Source organism: Xyrauchen texanus, chromosome 13 (assembly GCF_025860055.1).
Source record: "Xyrauchen texanus isolate HMW12.3.18 chromosome 13, RBS_HiC_50CHRs, whole genome shotgun sequence".
NCBI classification, from domain to species: Eukaryota; Metazoa; Chordata; class Actinopteri; order Cypriniformes; family Catostomidae; genus Xyrauchen; species Xyrauchen texanus.
In genome coordinates this window covers 20,045,301-20,057,233 of record NC_068288.1, presented here as the reverse complement: position 1 = coordinate 20,057,233, position 11,933 = coordinate 20,045,301, and the positions used below count along the sequence as shown (strand labels likewise).

Genomic DNA, 11,933 nt, shown 5'->3' with positions numbered 1-11,933 from the left:
TAGGAACAACAGTCAGGTGTTTGGACTGTAAATCCCCCCGTGAACTTTAGCTCCGCCCACACACACTTCCTCAATCTGACTGAAATGTATTTCTGTTTATTACAGTCAGACATTACTTTTCCCATTCATCACTTCACAAGCATGGATATCGTGGAAGCTCTGGCGTTTTTTAAATTATAGCTTTAGTTTGAGGTATGTATAATCCTGTAATTGTGTTTGTGTTAGATGTGCCGGATGTGGTGTAGAGAGAACTGGTGCAGACTGGTTGACTGCTGCTGTGCGCTCGGCACTGACTATCATAATAATGACTGGAGCTCGAGAATCTCACATGTGTGTAAAGCCTTCTCTGGTAAATTAATAGTAAGTTGCTCTTTTGCACCGTCACTTTTCTGTTTAAACACTACAGTTTCATCAGCTCTCCTATGATTTTTTTGTTTTGAGTGGCGTTAATCTGCACAGAGCTACGAAGACATGACAAGTCACCGGTTTGCGTTCGTAGGGAATATTACAGTACGGTCCAGCAAATTGCGTTCTGTTGTAGTTTATGACTGATCGGAGAGTAAAGCCGTGTCGTTTATATATCGTCACCCTAATGCTAACCCGGTGTCTAAACACAATGGCCTGGACGCCGTCAAAAATGACGTCTCCAGGGAGAGCGAAGCGCAGATTTGTCGCAAATAGTGTCCCCGCAAAGGCAACTGGACGAAATGTGTTCAGTTTCTCGGGAATGAAGGTAGCGCATGGCGGAATTTCTCAAACGTCAGTGCCGATGACGTTTATATGAGACAGTAAGTTTGTACGTTATGTTTCACAGACATTTTTGGAATATTGCATCAACATGCGTGTCTTGTTTAACATGACTGTGTCCTAAGGTCGTATTTGTAGAGATGTTCAGAGCACTTTAAGCAAGATGGCTTTGACACTATCTCAAGGAGCCACAATGTTGACTGTACAGACAGTTGCACATGCTGCAATATAACAAATTGCATAAATTCTAATAGGTATGGAGGACTAGGAGTGCCACTTGTAAATAATATAAATAAATAAGTAATTTCTTTTTAATATAGACATATTAATGGTGATATTTATTTAAGTTAAATGTGTAATTAATATTACAATGAAATAACATATATTTTTTAAGTTGACATACATATTTAAAAAAAATGATGTTATAATTTATATATTATACAATTTTGTTTAATTCTTCAGATTTTCCCCCCAATTTATTGTTGACCATGACCATTCCTATAAGTGCATGCAGCAGGACTTAAGTTGTTCCTGACAGCCTGTGCTGTCAAGTGTCATTTTTGTATCAGAATGTGAATTTATGCAGTTTAGATTTACCAGTTCCTTTTGCTGTCATTTTGAGACACATTTATGGTTGTGGGATTGTATTTATTTGCACTATATATGTATTACTTCCCTTGGTATCTTGAATTTGATTTCTGAGCAGGTGTTGCAATGAACAGATATTCAACAGTTCCTACATCATGCATTCAGTACTGTTTTGGCTCTGCTGATATTTACCTATTTATAGTTTAGAATTTGCACATCTATATATGTATATATTTATCATCTCTGGACATACACTCACTAAGCACTTTATTAGAAACACCTGTACACCTACTTATTCATACAATTATCTAATCAGCCAATCCTGTGGCAGCAGTGAAGTGCATAACATCATGCAGATAGGGGTCATGAGCTTCAGTTAATGTTCATAAAAACCATCAGAGTGGGGGAACACATTTTTATCTTTAATCACGTTGGTATGATTTTTGGTGCCACACGAGCTGGAGTATTTATGTAACTGCTGATCTCCTGGGATTTTCACACACAACAGTCTCTAGAGTTTACTCTGAATGATTCCAAAAACATCCAGTGAGAGGCAGTTCTGCAGACGGAAACGCCTGGTTCAAGCTGACAGAAAGGCTACTGTATCTCAGTATAATTGTAGTGAGCAGATTAGTATCTCAGACTGCACAACACGTCGAACCTTGAGGCAGATGGGCTACAACAGTAGAAGACCACATCGGGTAATTTATTTGGACCATAGTGTTCCTAATAATGTGCTTGGTGAGTTTATATGAGTGCCACTAGGACACATATGGTTGCCCCAACAATGAAAAAATCTGCAGGATAACATGAAAAAATATGATTGGTTATCAGAGATGTCATTTAAAAAAAATTTAGAGACCCAGCAATTGGGAATTACAGCTGCAAACATGACCTAGTTATGAGGTAAAAGCTCAGACTGAGGTTAGGTGTGATAGTAATTGTGTTATTTGTGGGTTAGTGTTGTTACCCAAGTGAGGTTCTGAGGCTGCTCATAACCAACAAAACAACAATTGCTTATGCAAACCTGATTTATGAGCCTAAATCCCAGATATTATTTTAGCCCTCTAATCCATACTGGTTGGATTAAAAAGTAATGTTGTAGAAATAAAGGATTTCAAGGAATGTTCTGTTTGTGTGGAAGCCTATTTAATTGTGATGTTTGCTATCTTGATTAGAGAAAATAATACCCCCTGTCATTTGTCTGCCTCGTATTTGTGTTTAAAGTTTAAGTAATTTCTGCAGTACTAGCCACACCAAATTGAATAAAAAGAGTAGCCTAATGATTGTTTTCAAACAGGTTTCCTAAACAATCCTTCCGTGGCTTCCACTCAGTCCACTTCTGACATTGTTTGAACAAAAACTGCCTATCCTGCCCAGAGCTCATGCCATTGGTTGACATGTTGAACTGGTCAAAAAACAAATCAGCATTTTAATAGAACCACAGAGTCATAGTTGGTACTATTATATTCACTTTAAAAGATTGATTTCAGTCAATAATTCAGACAATAATTCAAAGAATAATTTTTACAATGTGATGTAAATGCTATACAATAGATAATGCAATTGTAGATTAGCTTTGTCCAGCATGTATGCATATTACTCAGAGACAGAGGTGAGGCATGATGCATATTTAATTATACATTGTGTCATATATACTTGAACAGAGAGATGAAGAATGTAGATTGTCCAAGCAAAACTTTAAAAAATACAAATTTCTTTGTCTATAAATTAGAAAAACTGGTGAAACAAAAGGAATTGAAAGCAAATTACTATATGTTAAAGTGCATGGAGTATAGGAAAAAAGTCTAAACTAGTGAGCCTGTGACAAACCTGTTAATAGACCTATTATTTTATGGGACTGTTGGGCTGTACTAAATTGCTAAATTAACACATTCAAACAAAGGCTTTTCAAAAATGTTATATACTGTACGTGAAAACAGAAGCATACTCCTTCCACCTTCAGACTCAGTGCCTCTTTGCTTGACATAAAAATCATGGGAAAATCAAAAGTCGTCAGCCAAGAACTCATAAAAAATATTGTGACCTCCACAAGTCTGGTTCATCCTTTTGGAGCACCTGACGGTACCATGTTCATCAGAACACAAGTATAAACACCATGGGATAACGCAGCCATCATACTGCTCAGGAATGAAATGCATTCTGTCTCTAAGAGATTAATATAGTTTGGTGTGAAAAGTGCAAATCAATCCCAGAACAACAGCAAAGGACCTTGTGAAGCTGCTTGAGGAAACAGGTAGTTAAGTATCTATATCCTCAGTAAAACAAGTCCTATATCGACATAACCTGAAAGGCTGCTCAGCAAGGAAGAAGCCACTCCTCCAAAACCGCTATAAAAAGGCCAGACTATAGTTTGCAAGTGCACACATGGACAACAATCATACTTTTTGGTAAGTACAAACACAAATGTAACTGTTTGGCCATAATGACCATCGTTATTTTTGGAGGAAAAAGGGTGAGGCTTGCAAGCTGAAGAACACCCATCCCAACCGTGAAGCATGGGGTGGCAGCATCATGTTGTGGGGGAGCTTTGCTGCAGGAGGGACTGGTGCACTTCACAAAATAGATCGCATCATGAGGAAGGAAAACTATGTGGATATATTGAAGCAAAATCTCTACACATCAGGAAGTTAAAACTCAGTCGCAAATGGGTCTTACAAATAGACAATGACCACAAGCATACCTCCAAAATTGTGGCAAAATGGCTTAAGGACAACAAACTCAAGGTATTGGAGTGGCCATTACAAAGCCCTGACCTCAGTCCAAATTTGTGGGCAGAACTGAAAAAGCGTGTGTGCAAGGAGGCCTACAAACCTGACTCAGTTACACCAGGTCTGTCTGGAGGAATGGGACTAAATTCCAGCAAGCTTGTGAAAGGCTACATTTGACCCAAGTTAAACAATTTATAGGCATTTCTACCAAATACTAACAAAGTGTAGGTAAGCTTCTGACCTACTGGGAATGTGATGAAATAAATAAAAGCTGAAATATATAATTCTTTCAACTATTATTCTAACTTTTCATATGCCTAAAATAAAGTAGTGATCCTAACTGACCTAAGACATGGAATGATTTCTGTGATTAAATGTAAGTAATTGTGAAAAACTGTTTAAATATATTTGGCTAAGGTGTATGTAAACTTCTGACTTCAACTGTACACTTGTTAGGTCTGAAACAGTGATTGCCCTGTAATAAAGGTGTGAAGGGAGAGGGGTCCACCCATAAAAATGTTATAGCCCTGGTGAAGGCTGTACTATAGAAAAGTGCCTCCATAATGTGGGTGATAGACAAAGCAGAGGGAGTGGAAACATTTTAATCAAGAAGAGTTTTCTTTATTTTTAAATGCTCAGATTTGTTTGCTGTTGCAGTGGAACAGGATATTGTAGAGACTCTTCAAACTATTTGCAATCAGCTTTCTCGGATCCACAGCTCATAAAGCTACAGTGTGAGTGTGTGTGTGTTTGTCCATTAAATGTTCCACACAGCTGATGGTTTTCGGAACCAATAGCTAGCAAACTAGGTTGGGTAAACTGTGGGAAAGTCTATGAGGTCAGATGTTTTCTGAAGTCATGTTATAAAGGTGTCCTGATTTGCCTTTTATTAGGTGACTTGATTTTTAAGCAGTCTAGCTGGTGGCTGTGTCCTCTATTTCTACTTTGTTTGGTAGACCTATATGAATTGTTTACTTCAAGAAATTATTATTATTTGTTGACACTGAAAAACCATCAAAGTAGTGATGAGCTCAGCATAAGTTTAGTCTTTTAAAAATGACAGATCTTCCACAGTAGTTCACCATGTTGGAATATCCAGGCAGAATTTGGATTTGAATTTTAAGAAATTAGTACTTTTCTAACCTCTTGGCAACACATAAGTAGTGATTGTTGTTTATGGCAATTTTACTTCACTAAAAAGCTATTGTGAAATAGACCCAAATTACAGAGCAATTAATGCTGAGAAAAGGAGATGGCCAAGTCAGCTGCAGTTACAGCTCTTAATGGAGGATTGTACTATTAAGGCAGAGCCTATTTGCACTAAGTGCAAGTGAAAATGGCAACAAAAAACATCTTTGCACTAAGTGCAATAGTGTTAGATGCTATTTGCACAATTATAATAAAAATACTAACATACAGGGCCTGGGTAGCTCAGCGAGTATTGACGCTGACTACATCCCTGGAGTCGTGAGTCTGAATCCAGGGTGTTCTGAGTGACTCCAGCCAGGTCTCCGAAGCAACCAAATTGGCCCGGTTGCTAGGGAGAGTAGAGTCACATGGGGTAACCTCCTTGTGGTCACAATTAGAGGTTCTCGCTCTCAATGAGGCATGTGGTAAGTTGTGTGTGAATCATGGAGAGTAGCATGAACCTCCACATGCAGAGACTCTGCGGTGTCATGCTCAATGAGCCAGGCGATAAGATACGTGGATTGACAGTCTCAGAAGCAGAGGTAACTGAGACTTGTCCTCTGCCACCCGGATTGAGGTGAGTAACTGTGCTACCACGAGGACCTACTGAGTAGTGAGAATTGGGCATTCCAAATTGGGAGAGAATGTATTAAAAATAAATACATATTAACATACAGTATAGTGGCATTACTGCAGCATTTTTACTATGTTTATTTAGAGTCCAGCAGATGCCCTACATCAAACCATACCTCTAACCCTAACCTTACTAAATTAACCTTGGTTTTACTACAGTAACCATAGTATCACCATGGCATTTTGTAGTAAAATCATAGTAATCACACAATTAAACATGGTTACTATATTAACACCATATTACTGTAGTAACTTATGGTAATTGCATTAAGTTACATCATAAAACTATGACTTCTGCCAAAAAAACATTCATGACTACAATAATACCATAGTAAAACAATGGTTAATTTTACCCAGATCAAACCTTCCTTTCAACTCCAAGACCTTGACTGTGACCAAATCACTGTGAATGAATCAATATCTATATTCATTATTATTTATTTATTATTATTAGTCTTAAAGGAAATATTAAGAGTGGAGACAGGAAAAAGCATGGGAAAAACTGGGACAAAAGACAGAATTAAGCACAGGTCATCTGCATGAAAAAGCACATCCACGCAATAGCCATGCTTTGTGGCAGGTGATTTTTACACCTAGTGCAAACAGTTACTGTGTTAATTAGTTAATCTGTTACATACAGTATACCCTGCCTAAGATTCAGCATTCAGTGTGTTTTAAACAGAATTTCTTTTTCCATATCACTGTAAATGATCCTACTTAGTTTCTTTCTTCTTCCTTACAGTTGAGATGTTAACATCAAAGTCTCTGTAACTCTTGAAGGTAAGATCTGTAGGATGGTTAAAGCAAAAGAACAAATTGCTTGTGACTTGAATAGTTGGTGTGATAAATGGAAGGAATGTGATTGTCTTGGGAAAACAAGTCTAGCCTTTTTTAGAGGCTGTAAATGTCCCATTTTCCCCCTTACTAACACAGTGATCTTCACAGTCCACACTGTAGATATTTTGAAGGTATTAAGTATTACTATATGCAATCTGATAACGCATTGCTTCAAGGAGATAACTTAATCATTCAACAATAATCATAACATACTGACAAAAACTTGCCGTTTTTGATTAACATAATTATCAGATTGATTGGCCTTGTGAAATAAAAGTTAATTAATCATCATGACATTCTGTCAATTGATCCTTGAGAGTGAAAAGGTCATTCGCTTGTGGCTATTGGATGTTTATGAGTAAGTCTTAGCAATGTGAAAGAAGAGCTGCACACATCAATATCACCCCTGCAAAATGCCTGACAATTAGAGTGGACACTTGCAACTTGATATTAAAGAAAACATTATCTTTGGCTAAACTCACCACTACAGCACTATTATCTTCATGAAGTTTAGTGTGGACCCACTAAGGCTGATAATCTAATAAGGCAGTCTAATGCAGTACTTTAGTACTTGGGCACTGATCAAGCTCTATGCTTTGGAAACTGATACAGGGAAGAGACACTAGGATGCCTCTCAAGTAATAGGAGACATTTGTTATCTTTAGTGGTGTACCTGTTCTTACAGCTGGTCATTATTTTTCATGTAAATTGAGTGAGATTATTTTGTGTGTGTGTCAAACCTGTATTTAATATAGGAGCAACTGACTATGATTTTTTGTTTGAATAAAGAAACCTAACAAAATGTTAATGTTTATTTAACTATATAAATACTTGTTTTTATGTTTTCATATAGGAATGTTTACCCTCACAGAAGTTGCCTCTTTAAATGACATCCAGCCAACTTATCGTATACTGAAACCATGGTGGGACGTCTTTATGGATTACCTGGGTGTGGTCATGCTTATGCTGGCCATATTTGCAGGCACCATGCAGTTAACCAAAGATCAGGTGGTTTGCCTTCCTGTTCTGGAATCGTGGGAAGACCCGAACTCCATACCCACAGAAAGGCAACCAGAGAAAGCTTTTGGCTCAGGGGGGCGAGGAGGCCATGTGACATTGGCAGCTGCACCTTTGACAAGTAAAGAACAGACCGACAGTGTTGTCCACCAGCTACACTTCCCACACCCGTCTGCTGTCAGTCATCCTCAGCCTATGGGTCTACGAACAAACCTGGATTTTCAGCAGTATGTCTTTGTTAATCAGATGTGCTACCATGTTGCCCTCCCGTGGTATTCAAAGTACTTTCCATATCTAGCTCTCATTCACACCATTGTACTTATGGTAAGCAGTAACTTTTGGTTCAAGTATCCAAAGACCAGTTCCAAAATTGAACATTTTGTGTCTATTTTGGCTAAGTGTTTCGAGTCTCCTTGGACAACCAAGGCATTGTCTGAGACCGCCTGTGAAGACTCCGAAGAGAATAAGCAGCGATTGACAGGAGCCTCTACATTACCAAAGCATCTTTCCACCAGCAGTGAAGAGGGAAGTCCAAATCAGTCTACACCCATGCTTGCAAAATCTAGCATTAAGTTTTCTGCAGAGAAGCCAGTCATTGAAGTCCCAAGCATGACTATACTTGATAAAAAGGATGGCGAGCAAGCTAAAGCCCTTTTTGAGAAAGTGAGGAAGTTCCGTGCTCATGTTGAGGATAGTGACTTCATCTACAAACTTTATGTTGCTCAAACTATTATAAAAACAGTCAAATTTATTTTGATCCTGTGTTACACTATGACATTTGTCACCTCCATTCATTTTGACCATGACTGTAAGCCAGATATTAAACATTTAACTGGATACACCAAATTTAAATGTACCCATAACATGGCTTTCATGTTGAAAAAGCTTCTTGTTAGCTACATTGTCCTCATTTTTGTTTATGGCTTGGTTTGCATTTACACACTTTTTTGGCTGTTTAGGCGGCCTCTTAAAGAATACTCCTTTGAGAAAGTTAGAGAGGAAAGCAGTTTTAGTGATATTCCAGATGTGAAGAATGACTTTGCTTTTCTCCTTCACATGGTGGACCAGTATGACCAGTTGTACTCTAAACGTTTTGGTGTCTTTCTCTCAGAGGTAAGCGAGAATAAACTGCGGGAAATCAGCTTAAACCACGAGTGGACATTTGAGAAACTACGGCAACATGTGACTTGCAATGCACAAGAGAAGCTTGAGCTGCATCTTTTCATGCTTTCAGGTGTGCCTGATGCAGTCTTTGACCTCACTGATTTAGAGGTCCTGAAACTAGAGCTCATCCCAGAGGCTCGTATCACAGCAAAAATTTCCCAGATGATCAACCTCCACGAGTTGCACTTTTACCACTGCCCTGCCAAAGTTGAACAGACTGCATTCAGTTTCCTCCGCGATCACCTCCGGTGCCTTCATGTCAAGTTTACAGACGTAGCAGAGATTCCCACTTGGGTTTATATGCTAAAGAACCTGAGAGAGCTTTACTTGGTGGGAAACTTGAACTCTGAGAATAATAAAATGATTGGATTGGAGTCCCTCAGGGACCTGAGGCATCTAAAGATCCTACATCTCAAGAGCAACCTTACCAAGATTCCGACTAACATTACAGACTTATCACCCCATCTGATCAAACTTGTGGTACACAATGATGGCACAAAACTTGTGGTATTAAATAGCTTGAAAAAGATGATGAACCTTGCTGAGCTTGAGCTCCATAATTGTGAACTGGAGAGGATACCACATGCAATTTTTAGTTTGACCAATCTACAGGAGTTGGACTTGAAATCAAACCACATTCGTACCATTGAAGAGGTCATCAGCTTTCAGCACCTCAAACGGCTTAACTGCCTCAAACTGTGGCACAATAAAATAATCTCCATTCCATTGTCCATAAGTCATGTAAAAAACCTAGAGTTCCTCTATCTTTCCCATAACAAACTAGAGACTTTGCCTACTACTCTGTTTAATATTCTTAAATTAAGATACCTGGATGTCAGTCATAACTCAATTGTAGTTATTCCTCCTGATGTGGGCTTTCTCCAGAATCTACAGCACTTTGCCATCACAGGAAACAAGGTAGAAGTGGTTCCCAAGCAGATGTTCAAATGCACAAAGTTGCGTACCTTGTCTCTTGGGCACAATTGCATTACTTCGCTGCCAGAGACAATTGGCCAGCTGTTGCAGCTGACTTATCTTGAGCTGAAGGGGAACTGCCTGGATCGCCTGCCAGCACAGCTTGGGCAGTGTCATCTTTTGCGACGAAATTGTCTCATTGTAGAGGACCACCTTTTTGATTCACTGCCCCTAGAAGTCAAAGAGAGCATCAGTCAGGAAAACAATGCTACATTTGCTAATGGAGTGTGATTGTGGATCAGAAAATAAAATCTCCATTGAATGTTCTGTTATGGTAAATTTTCTCAAGTAGAACTGGATAATGATGAAGGGGAAAAGTCAATGTTTCATGCTGCTGCATTTAAAGGCTTTGTCTATAAAATAATTATATCCAGGACTGCATGCATGAATGGAGGTTCTAGTTGTAAAGAAAGATTGAAGAATGAAAGCTGATGTTAATATTTGTTATTACTACCTTAACAGGCCAAAACAAATAGCCAGTATGCCAATAAGAACCCATTTGTGGACTCGAACTATGCTTAGTGCATAAAATAAGTTTTTATTAGTTGTCCATGTTACAGTGTTGATATAAAGCAGGTGGTCCCTAACACAACAATTATATTTTACTGTTATTTTGTTTCCTGTAGCATTTCGATAAATGTATGTTTTCACCTGCTATTATCAGAAAAGTCTGCATCATAATGTACATTTTGGTGCTGCTAATAATTGTGTTTAATGTTTGGGAGAACCCAGAACAACTGACAATTATTTAGTTAACCACAACCCTTTTGACAAATTTTTTTTTAATTATTGAAAAACATTTCTTGGGTAGCAAAATAAAAAGTTCATTGAAATGTGATTTACATAAAACCTGAATGTTAACGTTATCAGAGTAACCATACTGTATATTTAGAGGTTGAATCAAATGCAAATATAACACTTTAGTTAAGGTCCCATCTTTCTGTAATGAGATTTTCTCAACCTGTTCAGTTTCTAGTGACTAAATATTTTTAACTTAATAACAATGTTTTCAATTTAACATTAATTTTTGATTTTGCAGCAGCATTTGACGATGCATGTACTAAAGGTACAAGTTTTGGCAATAAAAAACCTTTTCCTATTAACTGCATCTTTACATGTGTGTTACAAGTGTTATGCAGAAGTTATTGTGACCTCATTTGACTTGTGCATGCTTTGCATATAACACTACAGTATATGATGAGGGAAAGCCTGTAATACACAGCATGGTCAACTCCAGCAGACATGTTTTGTAAACTTATGCCCTGATATATATATATATATTATACCATAGCTTAGTCTGTACTACCATCTGCTTAAAGGTTAGCCGTTACTGGCTATTTAAAGTAATGAAAGTGACTGCATTGTATGAATCACTATTTTAAGTTACCTTTGCATTAGGACTGCAACTAATGATTATTTTGATAATCGACTAATCTAATGATTATTATAAAGATTATTCGACTATTCGGGCAATTATTGCAATGATTAATCATTAGCTCTTAACCGACTATTCAGCTTGTGCCTGACTTTAAAGGAAGTATTAAACGTGCTTGCTTCAATAAAGCAGACAAAATCGTCTTTTAAAAATACCTCTAAATTACATTCACTGTAAATGTACATGGTTTTAAATTAGTTTTAGATATTTATATTGGAAATCAAGCCAAAACAAAAACAATTAGCAGTGTGTAAAGGGGCAAAGACTACCCTCTCTCACCTTTTTGTTCATTCCATCCATCATTAACTCCCATAAGCTTAAATGATTCCATCAAAAATACATTTATTTTAAAAGTTTGATTTCAGGTGCACAAAACACTGACTGGTCATTCCAAATGATCATGTATCTGCAGAACATTGGCAATTGTTTTTTGGAAAGCTGCAGTACTTGCTCTTTTGAGGTGTATTTGTCTTCAGCCTTGAATGTAGCCTACTGCATCCCTTGATGTCTCGCCTTTCCTTTAGTAATGAAAAGGAGAAATACATTTACTTGCTTTGCTCCTAATCACATTCAATGTTAAAATTTTGAAAATAAAATACCTTGAAAATATATTGGTG

The 11,933-nt window shown here is 37.7% G+C and overlaps 1 protein-coding gene across 5 annotated transcripts; it reads left to right on the top strand.

The window, feature by feature from the left end:
• Nucleotides 1-61: 61 nt before the first annotated feature.
• LOC127653847 (volume-regulated anion channel subunit LRRC8D-like) lies at nucleotides 62-10,972 on the top strand. Of its 5 annotated transcripts, none has more exons than XM_052140628.1 (3): nucleotides 99-192; nucleotides 6,631-6,668; nucleotides 7,579-10,972. In XM_052140628.1, the coding sequence occupies exon 3, from the start codon at nucleotides 7,581-7,583 to the stop codon at nucleotides 10,110-10,112; it is 2,532 nt and encodes an 843-aa protein (XP_051996588.1). In that variant the 5' UTR covers nucleotides 99-192; nucleotides 6,631-6,668; nucleotides 7,579-7,580; the 3' UTR covers nucleotides 10,113-10,972. The 5 variants fall into 5 exon arrangements, with proteins under 5 accessions (XP_051996592.1, XP_051996588.1, XP_051996591.1 ...); XM_052140631.1 differs by lacking the exon at nucleotides 99-192 and adding an exon at nucleotides 218-360; XM_052140629.1 differs by lacking the exon at nucleotides 99-192 and adding an exon at nucleotides 218-788.
• The last annotated feature ends 961 nt before the right edge of the window (nucleotides 10,973-11,933 follow it).

What these genes read in the sequence shown, in the direction of transcription:
- LOC127653847 (XM_052140632.1), top strand. Translation starts at nt 7,581, where the DNA reads ATGTTTACCCTCACAGAAGTTGCCTCTTTAAATGACATCCAGCCAACT.